Raw genomic sequence first — 20,586 nt, 5'->3', positions numbered from 1 at the left:
ATAAAAAATTTAATGAAAGGCGGTTCCCTTTCAAGTCGAGCATAAATGCTGCGTCATAGCGGAAACTATGTGGGCCTCAACGGAAAATGGCATTTCGTAAATGTTTTCAGCCGTGTGAGCGGTATATCCCCTAATCTGACGGGCACGAGTGCTGTATCCTCTGCCTGGGACAAGCTCATGCAGAGGCGGTGCTTGGTGGGTCAGACTGCATTCACTGCGAACGCATGAGACTCAAAATGCTGCGCTCTTGGCTCTCCCTCTATCTGTGGGATGAGTCCGGTCCCTCCCCCTCCCCTCATGCTCTTTTTGTGGCTCTTAAAGTACCACACAAGGGAGACGTGCAATGGCGGGATGAACTGGATGAGTTTGAGGAGATTTCGCCGGCGCAAGCCTTGTGGTTCTCCTCGCCTTATCCATGAGCGTTTTCGCCCGTGGATTGTTCCCGTGATGAACTGCGTCCCGTTATTGGGGCACAGGGCTCCATTACATTTGACACTCACTTCGAGGATAAGGACGTGTCCTGCCACCGAGTACTGTTTTTCCCCGAACTTCATGAATAGCTCACGAAGACGTGGTGTTTGCCGTACTCAGTGCGAACACTCTTCTCGGGAGCTGCGTCCTTCACGATGCTGGACCATGCTGAGGAATGGGGATATACGTTGATTACCCCAGTTGAAGAGGCAGTAGCGGCCCACCTGTGACCCTCCTCGAACCTGCCGTGGAAATCCAGGCCTGCTCATCTGTCCAGGTCCTGTAGGACAACTTCTACCCTATTGGACAAGGCCTACATGCCAGCGGGTCAGGCTGGCTCGGCTTTGCACATCATGGCGGTGCTGCAAGCCTACCAGGTTGATCTGCTGAGGGAAATGGACACAAGCGGGCTGGATTCCAAGACCTTCACTGAGCTGCACCGTGCCGCTGACTTGGCTCTCCGGGCTACCAAGATCACCGCCCAAGCCATCGGTAAGTTCATGGGTAGTCCGCTGAGCGCAATCTCTGGTTTAATTTGAACACGGAATACAATATTTACAGGATTTTGTCATTCAGAGATAGGATAGCCTGCAAGTTTTCACTCTCTATTGAGCTGAAGCAGTTGTGGGCATCGTTGCGCTTGTGCTGGCACCTTTTGCACCACCTCTCGTGTGATCTATTGAAAGTGCTTGCGAAAAAGAGGTGGCAAGATCGCAAAAAAAGTTATGTAAAACCGGCTGAAGATGCAAATGTAGTAGTTATTAAAAAAGTGATACTGTCTCCTGTGATTTATACAAATAGGGGGAGGATGGGGGGATTTAGCTGGATTGGAGTTGCAGTGGCTGACCCTGGTGCCCCCTCAAAAAAATAAGTGCATGACACCCGTTTAGATACAAGAGTAACTTGCTTTGTGCACAAGGTGCATTGCCATGCTGGCACAGACAGGATATGCCCCATTCTACTAAAATTGTTTAGCTTAGGAGATTGCATTACTGTTAGTAATAGGTGCCGCTGAAATAACCAAACCTGTTAATTAGAAGGGGGTATATACATATTTTGTGCCATGCACTATGTTAAAGCAAACAGACAGATTGGAAAAGAAAGAGAAAAGACAATAAGAGTGTGACAAGGAGGAGAGCGTGGCTGGGCCGTGAGGATGCACGCCTGGCGCTGAGTTGCCTAATCAGCGGGAGGGAGATGAGGGATGAGCCGGGGACGCCAGAGAGAGAGAGAGAGAGAGAAACGCACACGAAGCCAAGTGTGTGTGCGTCAGTGTTTTATGTTGCTATGTTTTCAGTTTGATGTTGTATTGTAATTAAAGTTAGTTGAATGTGGATTCGGCTCCCACTCCCTCCTTTCCCGAACCTTGTTACAAAGAGTTTGCGGGGTTGTAAACCTATTCATGTGAGCGAGGGCATAGCATTCACCTGAGGTTGTTTGTTCAAAAGATTTAAATTCTGTGTAGATTGAGAGGAGGGAAAACAAGAGGAAAATTACAGACGTAGAAGCAGGAAAACAGAGAGAGAAGTTCTTCGGGTGAAAGATTCAGTGCTACACAATTAAAACCTATTTTAAACCAAAGAGCTTGCTTAATTGCACAGCTCCCTAGTATTGAAGTTCTTGGTGGGAGATAAAAAGAAAAGAAGAAGAAGAAGAAAAACTGTTACAAATGAAATTTAGTTATGCTGAGGGCATGTTTTGTGGGTTCTGTTGAAGGAATTGAGAAACTTTTTTCTACACTACTAGACTAAACAAATTAGCGATGTGAATAAATTCTTGTTCAAAATATTTAGTAATACAACTTCATATTCATATTTGTAAAATTAGTTTTTAAAGGGGAAGTACTGTAGTTTCTTCTCCTTCAGCGTTACCGATTGGAATTGCAAAAATAACGACGTGGCAATGTTAATTTCAAATATCTGTAATGTGATTATAACTAGTATGGAGGCTTTTTACAATATATTTAATTAATTTTCAATTTTTTTATATCTCTTATTACAATATATTTAATTATTTTTCAATGTATTTATATCTCAGTTCCATTTCCAGATATCTGCAAATAACTTATAAAAACCAAATTACAGATATCAGAAAATAGCATTTTAGAAATTAGTAATCGTGCTTTAAACAGGAGTAAATAACAAATCATTGTCAAATTGTAATAGTGAAAATGCAGTTACAGTTAAATTACAGCATTTACTAATTGAAATTCCATTTTTGATATCAAGAATGGGAGTTTCCTATAGTAATGACGCTGTAACATTTAAAGGACGGGCAGGGGAGGAGGCGGGAACCGGCTGAACAGTAAACAAAGTTTAATGGTAAACTTAAAACCAACATTAACAAACGTGCAGCGTGGCCGCGTGCGTCTCTCTCTCGAACCGGCGTCTCCATCCGGCACTTATCTTGCTCTCCCGCTGATCAGCTGATTCAGCGCTGGCATTGCTCCATCACGGCCCGGCCACACCCTCCTCCTCTTCACAGACATCTGCAAATACAATTAGTGATCTAAAAAAAATTAGTAGTGCAGTTACTCAGTCTCTTACATACACATCTTACCGACTGACATACACATGGCCTGCAGTTCTGTGAATGCCATATGGCACAACCTCAGCCAAAGGACATTCACTGAGAGTCCAGAAAGGTCAACAGTTGCCTCACTCTCAGCAAGTGTGCTTTGACATTTACAGTGCTCGCATCAGTAAAATCAGCAAGTATCTTCACAACCCTCCCTTGAAAGTATTCTGCTCCCATCTCTGTCTGCATAGGTGAGGCTGCCTTTACCAAGGACAACAACTGCCTGAATGCTGCCAAGGCCTGCAACCTGAATGACACGTGTAAGAAGTACCGCTCCTCATACATCAACCCCTGCACGAGCAGAGTCTCTACTACTGAGGTGTGTAACAAGCGCAAGTGCCACAAGGCCCTGCGGCAGTTCTTTGACAAGGTGCCACCGAAGCACAGCTATGGGATGCTGTTTTGCTCCTGCCCCTCTGGAGATCACTCGGCTTGCTCCGAGCGCAGACGTCAGACCATCGTTCCTGCATGCTCCTATGAGGACAAGGAAAAACCCAACTGTCTCTCCTTGCAAGCCTCCTGCAAGACTAACTACATTTGCAGGTAGGATGAAGGACAGCTCCTGGCATGAGTGTATGTGTGAGAGGAAATCTCTGATTGAAAGTGGAATAAGTGTCATTAAATGAGGAGAAAATTAGTTGAATTTTCACTATTGTTTACTTTTCAGTGAGTAATTATTTCTCCATATAAGATGTTTGTAAGGAAGTGTCCGAGAAGTAATGGCAATAGTAAATGTATTTGTGTTTCCTGAAGGAAATACCTGGTAACAAAAATCATTGGTTTATCAACAAATACCATGGTTTAACTATGGTTACTGTAAACCTTATAAAAAATTAAGGCAGAGCCTATATACACTAAGTGTAAATAGCAACCAAAAGCATCTTCTTTGCACTAAGTGCAAATAGTGGCAGATACTATTTGCACATCTAATTAAATACTAACATACAGTATAGTGGCATTACTACAGCATGTTTATTGTATTTATTTAGAGTCCCACAGAAGCCGTACACCAACCTCTACCCCTAAATCTAACCGTAACCTTCCCTTAAAAAATTAACCATGGTTTTACTACAGTAACCATAGTTTTACCTAGGTATTTTGTTGTAACATCATAGCAACCACAAAATTAAAACATGGTTACTATATTAACACCATATTACTGTAGTAACACCATGGTTAATTGCAATAAAACAATGGCTTCCAACAAAAAACATAGTTACATCAATATTACTATAGTAAAACCATGGTTAATTCTGCCCGGATCAAACCTTTCTCTTAACTCTCCGACTGTAACTGTGGCCAAATCACTGCTAAGAAATCAACCTTTATGTAAATGTTTATTTATTATTATATGTAGTATTAAAGGAAATATTAAGAGTTGAGTCAGGAAACAGGATGGGAAAAACTTGGGAATCGAACCATATGTACGAGAAAAACACATCCATAGTGTCTTTACACTCTACGCCACTAGAGCAACAATCAGAATGTGTCTATGTTTGTCTATAAAAGTGTTTCCACCAGACTATTTGAGTGCAAATATCCATGCTGTATGGCAGGTGCTATTTGCACCTAGTGCAAATAGTCACTCCGAAAAATTAATCATGGTTTTAATACATTAACCATAGTTTATCCATGGTATTTGTAGTAAACCAAACCATAATAAACACAATATTAACCATGGTTACTACAAACATGATTACTACAATATCACTGTAGTATAACCATAGTTTCTGAAAAAATAAATAAATAAATAAATAAATAAACACTGTTCCTACAATATCACTAATAAATAAAATCATGGTTAATGTATTGCCAGTGGACCTGAAATAATTTTGAGGGAACACAAAATTATTTCAGAAAAAAAATCCCTTTCCTGTCCTCTGGCTCTGGCTATATACAGTACGAATGGTTAAATAAAAAGAAAGGAGGACCAATCATAATTCAGTGTGCAAATAGCTGTAAGACAGAATACCAATAAAAATGTATGTGCAGATATTACAATGACATCTTCACTATCAGTTACATTTTGTATTCTGAACGGTCTATCAGTGGTAGTCAATGAGAGATTTTCAAACTCAAAAGTCTTAAACATATAAAACTTACCAAAAAAGACTGAAATTATCTACAGAACAAAGTTTGATTGGAGTCTGTAAGTTGCGCAGTTTGGGCTAAAAGTAACTGGTGGAGAAGAAGAAAAAGAATTTGAATTTTAATATAGTGCTCGCCTTGCAAGTACTTTGCAAAGCTGGACTGCCACTGATGTGCTGAGTGTGTTTAATGAGGAGAGGTAGTGTGGGAACTCTTGTTCATTCCTGGTTCATTTTTTTAGATCTCGTTTAGCTGACTTCCTCACAAACTGTCAACCTGAGACTCGCTCCATTTCAGGGTGTCTGAAGGAAAACTATGCCAACTGTCTGCTGGCATATTCAGGCCTCATAGGTGAGTTAAGTTAGATTTATTCATACAGTGCATCAATTCAAGCTTAGCTGTTTCACTTTGAATGAGGTTACTGTGTAACACATTCTAAGAACTTTAATATCTTAAACAAACACACATAATAAAGCACATTCTTTAATGTTAGAGATGTCATTAAACATTGTTTTGCACATTTTCATTAATAATGACCTACTAATGAAAGTTATTTAAGTGTTAATTGTTTTCACTTGTTTTGCATATGTGATACAGGTACAGTGATGACTCCTAACTACCTGCGTGCCCCTGGCATCAGCGTGTCACCTTGGTGTGACTGTAGCAGCAGCGGGAATGGAAAAGCAGAATGTGACAAGTTCACAGAATTTTTCACAAACAATCGTTGCCTCCGTGAGTAGACTCTTCCCCATCAACTTCATTCACACAGAGTGATAGACAGCTTTGTATATTTGTACAATGTGGTATGACAATATCGACTCTAAAGTTGAATTCTGCTCTGTTGCGTCTTCGTGATCATTCTTAGTCTGCACCAGTAAATCTATTCTCCCCAATTTGTGTTGCTGTCATGTTTCAGGGCAGCCTGATGGCCAAGAGACAGAGAAATCCCTCTTAAATGGGGCTGTTGAAGGGGGGATTGACATAAAAGGCAATAAAGCATTACTCAGGTGTTCATGGACCTGGAAGAGTAGGGGGAGCATCCATTTAGATGAACTGGATGCAGGGTGACAGACAGGGGGCAGATGAGCAGGAGCATTTGTCTTTATAAGACAATTGCCTTTAGGACAACAGCCCGCATGATATAGCAGTACCGGAAAAAAGTCACGCCACATCCACACCTTATATATGACGCATCTAAGAGTTTGGTTATATGTTAGAGAGAGAGAGAGAGAGAGAGAGAAAGAAAGAGAGATGGTGGAAGCGCAATAGAGAGTGTCTGAGTTCATGAAAAACAACATGAAACTTTGTCATGTAATGGCGAAGGCACACAGCATCAGCAAAATAGTTTCCTTGCACTTTCTGGTTTGTAATTAATATATCCATTTATTTGCATACTATGGAGGTATTTTATGTTCTGTATCAATGTGCACATGTGGACATTTCCTACTCTTAAAAATATATGAATGCAAAAACATTCAAACTAAAAAAACATCAATTATTACTTTAGGGCTGGGTGGTATTTCAGATATTCACTATGTAGTTGCAATGATTTTACTGGCAATATATAATTATTTATTTGGTTAGTGGACATGTAATAAGCACCTGTAAAGCAACACTGTAAATGTTATCATGATTGTCATATACTTTTTATTTGGCCATTCCATTTTTTTAAGGAGCATGTCATTAAGCTAGTTTCACAGTCCTTTTAGTCTTGTGACTTGCGAGTCTGAGAGTGCTTAGACAGAGATGTTTTAATAGCTTTTCTGATGCAAACTTGATTTGTTTGTGTCATCACTCAAAAAAAATTCTCTGAAGTCTTCATGTGGCATTTTCCGTATATTAAAATGTTTTATAAGGCCTACTGTTTATTGTGAAAATCAGTGTTGAAAACGTATCTTGATTATTTTTAACTAGATTTTTACTGTGTTTTAATTCTTGCATTCACAATTTTGAATATACTTGGCTACAATGGATGTGTGGTTAAATTGTTAAATTAAAAATACAAAATTTTAAGCCATAGGAGGACCTACACAATATTAGGCAAGTGGTTTTAATGGCTGATTGGTGTGTATATGCATGTGTGTGACTATGCACGCCCGGCCCCCAATTGGGCTAATCAGCCGAGGAGAGGGATAAGTGCAGCGGAACACGGCAGTTCGGGAGAGAGAAAGACACAAACACACACATGGCAGCTGCATGTGGCTCTCTCTCTCCCAAACTGCCGCGTTCCGCTGCACTTATCCCTCTCCTCGGCTGATTAGCCCAATTGGGGGCCAGGCGTTCATAGTCGCACACCGCATAGTCACACACATGCATATACACACCAATCAGCCACAACATTAAAACCACTTGCCTAATATTGTGTAGTTCCCCCTCATGCCGCCAAAACAGCGGCAACCCGCATCTCAGAATAGCATTCAGTACAGAAATACTCAAACCAGCCCATTTGGCACCAACAATCATGCCACGGTCCAAATCACAGAGATCACTTTTTTTCCCCATTCTGATGGTTAATGTAAACATTATATGAAGCTCCTGACCCTTATCTGCATGATTTTATGTACTGCACTGCTGCCACACGATTGGCTGTTAGATAATTGCATAGATGATTGTTGGTGCCAGACGGGCTGGTATGAGTACAGGTGCATTTCAATAAATTAGAATGTCGTAGACAAGTTCATTTATTTCAGTAATTCAACTCAAATTGTGAAACTCGTGTATTAAATAAATTCAGTGCACACAGACTGAAGTAGTTTAAGTCTTTGGTTCTTTTAATTGTGATGATTTTGGCTCACATTTAACAAAAACCCACCAATTCACTATCTCAAAAAATTAGAATATGGTGACATGCCAATCAGCTAATCAACTCAAAACACCTGCAAAGGTTTCCTGAGCCTTCAAAATGGTCTCTCAGTTTGGTTCACTAGGCTACACAATCATGGGGAAGACTGCTGATCTGACAGATCAATAATTGACACCCTTCACAAGGAGGGTAAGCCACAAACATTCATTGCCAAAGAAGCTGGCTGTTCACAGAGTGCTGTATCCAAGCATGTTAACAGAAAGCTGAGTGGAAGGAAAAAGTGTGGAAGAAAAAGATGCACAACCAACCGAGAGAACCGCAGCCTTATGAGGATTGTCAAGCAAAATCGATTCAAGAATTTGGGTGAACTTCACAAGGAATGGACTGAGGCTGGGGTCAAGGCATCAAGAGTCACCACACACAGACGTGTCAAGGAATTTGGCTACAGTTGTCGTATTGCTCTTGTTAAGCCACTCCTGAAACACAGACAACGTCAGAGGCGTCTTACCTGGGCTAAGGAGAAGAAGAACTGGACTGTTGCCCAGTGGTCCAAAGTCCTCTTTTCAGATGAGAGCAAGTTTTGTATTTCATTTGGAAACCAAGGTCCTAGAGTCTGGAGGAAGGGTGGAGAAGCTCATAGCCCAAGTTGCTTGAAGTCCAGTGTTAAGTTTCCACAGTCTGTGATGATTTGGGGTGCAATGTCATCTGCTGGTGTTGGTCCATTGTGTTTTTTGAAAACCAAAGTCACTGCACCCGTTTACCAAGAAATTTTGGAGCACTTCATGCTTCCTTCTGCTGACCAAAGAAACCTGGGCTTCCATACCACCTCAGCAGTGCCACAAACTGATCACCTCCATGCCACGCCAAATTGAGGCAGTAATTAAAGCAAAAGGAGCCCCTACCAAGTATTGAGTACATTACAGTAAATGAACATACTTTCCAGAAGGCCAACAATTCACTAAAAATGTTTTTTTTTATTGGTCTTATGATGTATTCTAATTTTTTGAGATAGTGAATTGGTGGGTTTTTGTTAAATGTGAGCCAAAATCATCACAATTAAAAGAACCAAAAACTTAAACTACTTCAGTCTGTGTGCACTGAATTTATTTAATACACGAGTTTCACAATTTGAGTTGAATTACTGAAATAAATGAACTTTTCCACGACATTCTAATTTATTGGGATGCACCTGTATTTCTGTAACTGCTGATCTCCTGGGATTTTCACACACAACAGTCTCTAGAATTTACTCCGAATGGTGCCAAAAACATCCAGTGAGCGGCATTTCTGCGGATGTAAATGCCTTGTTGATGAGAGAGGTCAACATAAAATGGCCAGAATGGTTCAAACAAACAAAGTCTATAGTATCTCAGATAACCACTCTGTACAATTGTGATGAGAGAATAGCATGTCAGAATGCTATTCTGAGATGCAGTTTGGTGCTGTTTTGGTGGGGGACCTACACAATATTAAGCAGGTGGTTTTAATATTGTGGCTGATCGGTGTGTGTGTGTGTGTGTGTGTGTGTGTATATATATATATATATATATATATATATATATATATATATATATATATATATATAATGACATTATACATATTCATATTTTGATGCATTAGATGTTTTACAGATGCTTATTTACAGATGTCTTTCATTTGTCTTAAGATGGTTGTTTTATAGCTTTTGCTTTAGTGTGTCAATTGGAAATACCAATTTAATATTTCCAAGCATTCCTTTTGCAAGCAGAATAGAATAGAGGTAGAACAAGGAGTCCTGCGACAGATGTTATGGCCCCAAAAGAGCCAGCATCTCAACATCATTGAGTCAGTTTTGGATTACATGAAGAGAAAGTAGTTGTTGAGACAGCCTAAAACTGTGGCAAGTTCTCCAAGATGCTTGGAACAACAATCTGCTGACAACCTTGAAAAATTGTGCACAAGTGTACCTAGATTTGGTGCTGTTTTAAAGGCATAGGTTGGTCACACCAAATATAGATTTTTTATTTATTTAGATTTTTATTTATATACATAACTAGTCTTTCAAATCCATATAATCTATTTCGAATTATGCTTAGATTAAATAGCAGTATTATAATAAATAATACTGTAAAAGTAAAATAGTATAAGAATAAATGCTTTGTTGTCCTAAGGAGCTATAATACAATAATGGAGACTGCAAAATGGTACTAAAACTTTTATGAGTCATTAACCCTTAAAGAATAGAATGAGTTCACCAGCCAGGAGACTCAGTAGTCACTCAATAATAAGGTCAGACTACCCTCCTTCCTGTCAATTGATGGTAATTAATACACAAGCATCTTATTCTTTACCTGAATACCCATCAATATTCTCCCACTTGCCCTTTTGCCTGCTGTGGCTTGAAGTATATAAAAGACTCAAATGTCAAAGTTCTCTTGAGAATAAAGTCATTTTAAATAGACAGTTGTTTCATAAAGGCTATGCCCACTTTATCAGCAGAAAGGTCCCAGAAACATTGGAGTTTAAGTGGAGATCTTAACGCAGTGTAACAAAGAGGCTAAGTGGCTCTTTATCAGAGTCTATCAGCTTTAGTATTAAGAGACAAAGAGAGAGGCTCTTAATATCAAAACAAGTGCAGATATCTGATAACAAAAACATATTTGATAGTGGACACCAGGCAGGTCAGTTTAAGCTGTATTTTAAAGAGGCCCTATTATGCTTTTTGGGATTTTACCTTTCCTTTAGTATGTAATATAGCTGTATGTGCATGTAAAAGGTCAGCAAAGCTGCAAAGCACAAAGTCCACGCCAAAGGGTGTTACACTCTCCCACAGAAAACATTGCTCCTGAACTGCCTGAAATGCCTAGTTTGCAGTCCAGCCATTACTTCTGTGATTTAGTTATGTCACTATGTAAGACATTTGCATAATGCCCGTCTAAGGGTTATGGTAAGGGTTGTTATATTTCCAACACACGCTCTAAGCGGCTGACCAATCACAACAGACTGGGCCAGCTGACCAATCAGAGCAGAGTGGTCTTTTCGGAAAGGGGGCTTTAAAGAGACAGGAGCTACAACAGAGTGTTTCAGACAGAGGGTGAAAAGAGGTGCTGCATCAGTGTACAGTATGAGAAAAATAATGTGTTTTTTGAACATTAAAGCATGTAAGCCTATTCTAGTAGACCCCCAAAATAAAATTATGAACCTGTAAATGAGCATAATATGTGCTCTTTAAATTTCTGCACAACGTAGGCAATGCCATCCAGGCGTTTGGTAATGGGACAGATGTTGGGATGTGGCAACCCCAGCCACCCATCATGTCCACACCACCTGACCCCTACACTCCTCAGAGAGGGCGGGACAGGACGTCCAATGCACTGGATGACTCAACACACACCAATGGCCTGGACACAAATGCAGACCGTCTCTACAGCTTCTGTGGAAGTCTGCAGGTAATGAAGGTCAACTAGCAGCTGGAATACCATGTTATAAAAAGAAATTATAAGTGACAAAACAAAAGTTTGCAGTTAAAGACTGACCAATAGAAATTAATTAAAATTGAAATTGAAAATTTGGCCTATAAGCTTTTGAAAGTCATTAAAAATTAATCAAGTATGTTGATTATTAGTAAATGGGTTAATGATTGTTAGTGCAGTAAAAAGGGAAATGGAGCATGCGGACAATTAAGTGACATTTAAAAGTGTAAGAATACCTTTGCATTATATAACAAAATATCAAACCAAGTGGCATTTATTTTAAAGAACAATAGCACAAGCACACTTTTAAAGAAAAAGTTTCAAAAACAAGACATTTGATAGGTTTAACATTATAAAACAATATTGGTCAAAATTAAGACAAAAGTATTTGGAGATTTTCTGGATGTCAAACATTAGTAGATGGTCCATAGTTAATTTGATGAACAACACATCAGCTAGGACACCTGTGTGTACTAAAAATCCCATTGGGTCTAGTTGATTATAAGCAAAAAATAGCTCAGAATGTTAGCATCATTTGCTTGCAGATGCCACTTGGATTGATATTTTTGTTTCTAAAGCAATGATCTTCATACATTTTTAAGTGTGACTTGTGTCCAAATACTTTTTGGGCCACTGTATGCCCACATATAAAGTATTTCTGATTGAGATCTTGCATTCACACCCATGCCACACGGTGCCATTGGCCCTCACAGGCGGTTAAAGATGAGCAGCCTGCATTGACTTTGCAAACAGCTGCCAGCTTGTTTATATGTTTTCAAGCTTTGCTTGCACATTATGACTTTCATTTTTTGAGCAGAGTCTCAGGGTGAAATGAGGGCTTACTTTTGATTGATCATTGTGGGCTGTCGCACTGATAACACACACATAGGGCCTCTGGGTAGAAATGAGATACATCAAACTGCCAGAGCTGTCATGTCAGTGCTAATTGGCTGGCACATTAACAGGAGGAACACCCTTAAGCAAGATATACACACCCATTACATTCTCTCCCAGCACTGTAAGTCTACCGAGGCAAACATATCTTCGGCAATCATCTGCATGATCTTACTTCAAGACTGTCAGGCATGCAATCCATAAAAAGTGGTGATTTGATATTTGTACATCACAAATACTGATCTGTACTGGTAACCTTTGGTAGAGCTGCCAATTACCACAGAAGATGTTTATGGTAAGTTTGTTTAAAGGAAAACAAGTGTTTACTGCAATGCCCTTACAATGGAAGTCTATGGGGCAAGTGTTCAGCACTTGAGTAATGTTTAAATTATGAGTAAACATTTAAAAATAACTATCACAAAAGTTTTGAAAGTATGTAAATTCATGTAAATGCATTGACAGAATTTCTGTACAATTTGCTTTTTCTGGCACACTTGCCCCATAGACACCTTCTTCCTTTATTTAATACATTATTATTTTATTTGTAAAACAAATACATTTTAAATAATTTAATATAAAATAATTCATATTATAATATTAATATAAATACTAATAATCTATAATAATATTAATTATAATTTTTAGATACATAACAACTTTAAATACATTTGTATTTATTTACATGATTTTTAATACAGAATATACCTTTAAGTAAAAAAAACACACACACACACACACATATATATATATATATATACACACACATATACACTATATTGCCAAAAGTATTCGCTCACCCATCCAAATAATTTAATTCAGGTGTTCCAATCACTTCCATGTCCATAGGTGTATAAAATGAAGCACCTAGGCATGCAGACTGCTTCTACAAACATTTGTGAAAGAATGGGCCGCTCTCAGGAGCTCAGTGAATTCCAGCATGGTACTGTGATAGGATGCCACCTGTGCAGCAAGTCTAGTCGTGAAATTTCCTCGCTACTAAATATTCCACAGTCAACTGTCAGTGGTATTATAACAAAGTGGAAGCGATTGGGAATGACAGCAACTCAGCCACGAAGTGGTAGGCCACGTAAAATGACAGAGGATGCTGAGGTGCATAGTGCGCAGAGGTCGCCAACTTTCTGCAGAGTCAATCGCTACAGACCTCCAAAGTTCATGTGGCCTTCAGATTAGCTCAAGAACAGTGCGTAGAGAGCTTCATGGAATGGGTTTCCATGGCCGAGCAGCTGCATCCAAGCCATACATCACCAAGTGCAATGCAAAGCGTCGGATGCAGTGGTGTAAAGCACGCCGCCACTGGACTCTAGAGCAGTGGAGACGCGTTCTCTGGAGTGACGAATCACGCTTCTCCATCTGGCAATCTGATGGACGAGTCTGGGTTTGGCGGTTGCCAGGAGGACGGTACTTGTCTGACTGCATTGTGCCGACTGTGAAGTTTGGTGGAGGGGGGATTATGGTGTGGGGTTGTTTTTCAGGAGCTGGGCTTGGCCCCTTAGTTCCAGTGAAAGGAACTCTGAATGCGTCAGCATACCAAGAGATTTTGGACAATTCCATGCTCCAAACTTTGTGGGAACAGTTTGGGTATCTCCTGGCAACCGCCAAACCCAGACTTGTCCATCAGATTGCCAGATGGAGAAGCGTGATTCGTCACTTCAGAGAACGTGTCTCCACTGCTCTAGAGTCCAGTGGTGGCGTACTTTACACCACTGCATCCGACGCTTTGCATTGCACTTGGTGATGTATGGCTTGGATGCAGCTGCTCGGCCATGGAAACCCATTCCATGAAGCTCTCTACGCACTGTTCTTGAGCTAATCTGAAGGCCACATGAGCTTGAGGTCTGTAGCGATTGACTCTGCAGAAAGTTGGCGACCTCTGCGCACTATGCGCCTCAGCATCCGCTGACCCCGCTCTGTCATTTTACGTGGCCTACCACTTCGTGGCTGAGTTGCTGTCATTCCCAATCGCATCCACTTTGTTATAATACCACTGACAGTTGACTGTGGAATATTTAGTAGTGAGGAAATTTCACGACTGGACTTGTTGCACAGGTGGCATCCTATCACAGTACCACGTTGGAATTCACTGAGCTCCTGAGAGTGGCCCATTCTTTCACAAATGTTTGTAGAAGCAGTCTGCATGCCTAGGTGCTTCATTTTATACACCTGTGGCCATGGAAGTGATTGGAACACCTGAATTCAATTATTTGGATGGGTGAGCGAATACTTTTGGCAATATAGTGTATATGTGTGTGTGTGTGTATATATATATATACACACACACACATACACAAACACACACTGTTGCCCAGTGGTCCAAAGTTCTCTTTTCAGATGAGAGCAAGTTTTGTATTTCATTTGGAAACCAAGGTCCTAGAGTCTGGAGGAAGGGTGGAGAAGCTCATAGCCCAAGTTGCTTGAAGTCCAGTGTTAAGTTTCCACAGTCTGTGATGATTTGGGGTGCAATGTCATCTGCTGGTGTTGGTCCATTGTGTTTTTTGAAAACCAAAGTCACTGCACCCGTTTACCAAGAAATTTTGGAGCACTTCATGCTTCCTTCTGCTGACCAGCTTTTTAAAGATGCTGATTTCATTTTCCAGCAGAATTTGGCACCTGCCCACACTGCCAAAAGCACCAAAAGTTGGTTAAATGACCATGGTGTTGGTGTGCTTGACTGGCCAGCAAACTCACCAGACATGAACCCCATAGAGACTCTATGGGGTATTATCAAGAGGAAAATGAGAAACAAGAGACCAAAAAATGCAGATGAGCTGAAGGTCACTGTCAAAGAAACCTGGGCTTCCATACCACCTCAGCAGTGCCACAAACTGATCACCTCCATGCCACGCCGAATTGAGGCAGTAATTAAAGCAAAAGGAGCCCCTAGCAAGTATTGAGTACATATACAGTAAATGAACATACTTTCCAGAAGGCCAACAATTCACTAAAAATGTTTTTTTTAGTGGTCTTATGATGTATTCTAATTTTTTGAGATAGTGAATTGATGGGTTTTTGTAAAATGTGAGCCAGAATCATCACAATTAAAAGAACCAAAGACTTAAACTACTTCAGTCTGTGTGCACTGAATTTATTTAATACACGAGTTTCACAATTTGAGTTGAATTACTGAAATAAATGAACTTTTCCACGACATTCTAATTCATCTAATTTATTGAGATGCACCTGTGTGTATATATATATATATATATATATATATATATATATATATATATATATATATATATATATATATATATATACACACACACACACATACATACATACACAGGGTTGGGAGGGTTACATTTGAAATGTATTCCACTACAGATTACAGAATACATGCTGTAAAATGTAATTTGTAATGTATTTCATTAGATTACTCAATGTCAGTAACATATTCTAAATACTTTGGATTACTTCTTCAGCACTGGCAGATTTTTTCACTTGTTTTGACTATAAAAACTCTGCCAGTACAGTAACACAAAATGCACATGTTAAAAATACATTCTCTGAAAAACCTAAATATCTTATGCAGTGTTGTTTCTAAAACAAGATAAATCAAATTGATCTTGTATTAAGGATTTTTAGATATTTTTTTTTTACAGGAAAACAATACAAAAATTATCATCAAGAATACGATTTTTGCCCTAATATCAAAGGTCTTACTAGAAAAAAGAAATTATGATCCAACGTGAATTTTCTTGATAAAAAAATATGATAGTGCCTGGTAACATGTGCATGTAAAATGGCTAGAAATAGCATTTTAGCTTAGTGTAAAGGTTTATTTCTATTTCTTCTGCTCCAAACTTACTTCTCTGTCTGCTCGTATGAATGTAACACATCATAAGAAAGTGTTTCACTGCTGTTTAAATGCACTTTGGATCGCATCATTTATATGTATAAATGTTTTCCATCTGAAAGGACTAAATATTAAATGAAACAAATGACAATAAAATGCAAAGTAATCTCTTCAGTAATCTAAATATATTTTGAATGTAACTGTATTCTAATTACCAATGATTTAAATAGTGGAATACAGTTACTTATATTTTGTATTTTAAATACATATTCCCGTTACATGTATTTCGTTACTCCCCAACCCTGTATATATATATATATATATATATATATATATATATATATATATATATATATATATATATATATATATATATATATATATTTTTTTTTTTTTAATTTTTTTTTTAAATTTATTTAAATCTGCTGTTTCTTAATAGAGTCCAAGTGCAGAGAATCACATACCCTACCACAGATTTAGCACAATAATACATTATATTGGTTTAATAACAACATCATGATTTATTAGTAGACAGTTTCTTTTGTCAGATAGACTTCCAGCAAGGCTATTAATCATCCAAACCCACAATGCTTTTTGCAGGAATTAGTTCCATTCTTTCTTCATTGTACGGCACTTTTATTATGTTTCAAACTCTCGGTGGAATCACTTTATCATTCCAACAAACCAACCTGTGTGTGTGTGTGTGTGTGTATGTGAGAAACTGTATAGCAGAACAAAGTTTCATGTAACAGGGTATTAAAATGTATTGGTGTGTCACAGACCTTAGAGAGTGCTCTTGGCCGCAGTGGTGTATATATGTGGTTTATATGTGTGGGCTGTAGGACTCATTATCATTACATTACATCTCACTCGGAAGGACCTTTCTCTGATGCCAAAGTGACCTCTATTTGCAGTGGAGAATTGCAGTGCTTTATAAAAACTGTGCTTGACTTAAATCCCAGTGGGCTCAGTTAAAAGGGTGACTTGTGCTTGCTGGATGGGAAAGCTTCAGTGTGAGAAATGGTTTATATCACAAAAACCTTGAAGAGTTTCTTGTAAGTAATTGACTTTTCATCCCTTATTTGAGTTGGACTCTTTTTCCTCTTCCTTTACAGGCTCAGAAACTGAAAAGTAACGTCACTCCGGATGCGCTTTGTGTGGTAAGAAATTAATAACCTATGATCTTATAACAAATCATTCTTTTGATTCCACTCGATAACTCCATAGATATTGCATATTGAGCACTATAAATACCACATATATACAGTATACAGTATGCTTTGGGTTTTTCGAGTTTTTTTGGAACACAAAAGTAGAAATTTACACAACTCACACTGTAAAAATAAAAAATTTATAAAAAGGTTCAGTGATGGTAGTGTAGTCATTTTAGATAATATTTTTGACTTGAATCAAACCAGTTAAGTTAGATGTTTTTTATTATTATTAATATTTTTTTTTTTTAGCTTAGACAATTTTTTTTGTTTGTTTTTTTTTTTTTTTTCAGTATACTGACAACGGTCTGTCAATAATAAAAAACAAAGCATCATTAAAATAATACATACATCAAGTATAATATTCTTAGTGTCCTGAAGCCATATAATAGCTTTGTATGAGGAACAGACCAAAATTAAAGTTATTATAATATTTACTGATTATCTCACTTCAAACATTTTTTACGTTTTTCTTTTTTTAGAGCTTGACAGCCGTAGTCACTATGAATTATAGCAAGAGCTTTGTAAATATTCTTCAAAATTTCTCCTTTTGTGTTCCATGGACAAAATAACATATAGGATTGGAATGACATGAGGGTGAGTCAATAATGTCATTACAATTTTTGGGTGAATTATTCCTTTAAACTATTGGAGCAAACAACCAGTCATCTGAAAATTGCACTGAATTAACAATTACAGCATGGCTAACAATGAAATCATGACATTTTTGAACAGGATCCATTGCTGAATGACCCTAGTAGCTTTAATGCAATTCCTCGGAGCTCAACTAGTGCTGTCTGCTCATTGGACTTGACTGTGATTCTGCTCTGTCTGGCCTTCATTCTTCAGTTCGGGCAGCTTATAGACCCACAGACATTATAGCCACTCACTGATCAAACCTTCTGGACTGTTACTGCCGCCTCTGTACCATACAAAAATGTTGTATTTAAGTTTTTTCCGCAAGTGGTGCTGTGTGCAGTGTGGTGTTTCGGTGTGATTAAACTTTTTTTGGTCCACCTGCTTTTTCTTCCTGATCGGACATAATCGACAAACATGGAAGTATTAGTCATCTGGATTACTTCTGTTGACAGAATGCGAAAACTTGTGTGGCGCATTGTGTTGCAAAAATTTTCTTTAACATCAGAGCGACATGTAAGGTTGCACGGTTGAGAATATGGAAATGCATGGAGATGAAAGAAACTGACAATAAAAGGCTGACTGCAATATGACCCCTGCATACCAGGGAGCTGCTGCTACGAATTTGCCACAGGAAAACCTGCAGACTCCAACTTGCTCTAACAGTGTCAAGCAGTGCACAATATTTTTTGAAGGCTTATCAGCAGAACCTGCTGCTCCTGTCGCTTATTAGGACCTACAAACTCTATTTTCCCTTCGAAGTGGCACTGATGTCCTGCTGTGGCTCCTGCTTAGGTGATACGGTATGAACATCAGGATAGACAGGACACTTTATCACATCAAAACACAGATGCATATTTTTTTTTTGAGGAGTTTGAGGACTCCCTTGAATTTGTAAATGTCTCATCTATTCTAGTTCACTTGCTCTGCAGTGAAACATGCTCTAAAGATGACAGTTGAGCACCAATTTGTTTATTTGAGGAACTTTTGGACTTGCCATTCATTTTGGATAGTTGTAATTACCTTATTTGTTTCAAGTAAAGGAAAGTTCCAGGTTCAAAGCAAGTTAAATTCAATCAACAGCATTTGTGACAATGTTGATTACCACCAAAAAAATAAATAAATAATCGACTCCCTCGTTTATTCAAAAAAAAAAAAAAAAAAAATTGTGGTTACATTAAGGCACTTACAATAGCAGTGAATGGAGCCAGTCCATAAACATTTAAATACACACTGTTTCAAAAGTATAGCCACAAGATTTAAACACTGTATCTGTTACCATTATTTTAGTGAGATAATTGTTTTTTTACTAACTTTATCTGTTTTAAATTATATTGTATCTACTATACATTGTCAAGACAGACCCTGTAATCTGGAAAACATCACAATGCCAGTAAATCCCTGATTTTATCACACTAAAATCATGTTAACATAAATAATGTGGCTATACTTTTGAAACATTGTGTATGAAACTGGCCCGATTCACTTGTATGTGCCTAAATGTAACTAAATATATATATAAAATTAGGGATGAGTCAATTATTTTTTGTCGTAATCAACATTATGCCACAAATTCTACTGTGCTTAAATTGTACTGAACCTGGAATATATCTTTAAAGTTTATTTGGCCTAATCTGTTGTGTAAAATATGACTTGGGTCTTAACAGAAGTGATGGAATTCTGAATTGAGTACATGGGTTGATATTGCAGTCCAGTATACTGTATGTAAATTGTGCTGTACATTCAGTGAGTATGGTTTCTTTTTCTCATTTAAAGGAAGTGCTCTCCAAGTAATTTCTGCATTGTTGTTGTACTGGTTATATATATACACATATAGAACAGGGCTCTAAGACATGCAAGAGCAAAGCAAATCTAACATTAAACAAACTAAAGAAGTCCTGTTAAGTTCTGTCCTATTTATAAAATTTGAATTTAAAATTTAGGAGTGTGAATGTAGGTTTGTGACGACTATAACTGAAACACTCTTTGGATTCTTGTTACCAAAACCAGCCACATAGTGGATGTCTACTTCATACTGATTAGTCTCATTCAATTTGCTGTGCTAGTAGGTCTTTTGTGCTACAAAACATTTTACAACATCAAACTTGAAATACAAACAGACATAAAAAGCTCTCTTGGTTGACTGAGGTGTTGTCAGTTTGATTGATGACTCACCAACTCACTAATAACTTACAGTAGCAACCCTACAAAATAAATAAATAAATAATAAAATAAAACATTTGTTTTAGTAACAATAGGAAGCTGTACACGTCAAGAGTACTACAGTGGTCTGGTACTAATGGAAATTTGGTTTGGTTTTGAATTAATTGCTTCTGCCTGTATTATTCTCACTTGTAAGTCACTTCGGATAAAAGCATCCACCAAATTGATATAATATAATATAATAAGGTCACACTTTAATTTATAGTTTTCATGTTATTGTGTATTTACATAGATAATTAATGATTAAAACAAATCAACTGCTTGTATTTGCTGTGAAATCATTTTGAAGAGCTGCTCGTACTTACATACTGTTGTTACTATAGTAATTAATAATAATAATAACATGTTATATGTGTAAAACGGACACTAAAATAAAGTATTACCAAATTTTATTTATTTTAATTCACATATAGTGCT

The 20,586-nt window shown here is 38.0% G+C and overlaps 1 protein-coding gene across 1 annotated transcript in view; it reads left to right on the top strand.

Moving 5' to 3' along the window:
* The window catches only part of gfra1b (gdnf family receptor alpha 1b), a 40,335-nt gene extending 19,881 nt beyond the window's left edge, over window positions 1-20,454 (top strand). Inside the window, exons 4-9 of the mRNA XM_051675114.1 lie at window positions 3,240-3,591; window positions 5,378-5,487; window positions 5,734-5,868; window positions 11,168-11,367; window positions 17,215-17,259; window positions 18,046-20,454. Coding sequence (XP_051531074.1) covers window positions 3,240-3,591; window positions 5,378-5,487; window positions 5,734-5,868; window positions 11,168-11,367; window positions 17,215-17,259; window positions 18,046-18,192 — 989 coding nt within the window. The 3' untranslated portion in view covers window positions 18,193-20,454. The remainder of the gene's footprint in view (window positions 1-3,239; window positions 3,592-5,377; window positions 5,488-5,733; window positions 5,869-11,167; window positions 11,368-17,214; window positions 17,260-18,045) is intronic.
* The last annotated feature ends 132 nt before the right edge of the window (window positions 20,455-20,586 follow it).

Source organism: Myxocyprinus asiaticus, chromosome 36 (genome assembly GCF_019703515.2).
Source record: "Myxocyprinus asiaticus isolate MX2 ecotype Aquarium Trade chromosome 36, UBuf_Myxa_2, whole genome shotgun sequence".
Lineage (NCBI taxonomy): Eukaryota > Metazoa > Chordata > Actinopteri > Cypriniformes > Catostomidae > Myxocyprinus > Myxocyprinus asiaticus.
Note: the sequence above shows the minus strand (reverse complement) of the source record. Positions and strands in the feature narration are given on the sequence as shown.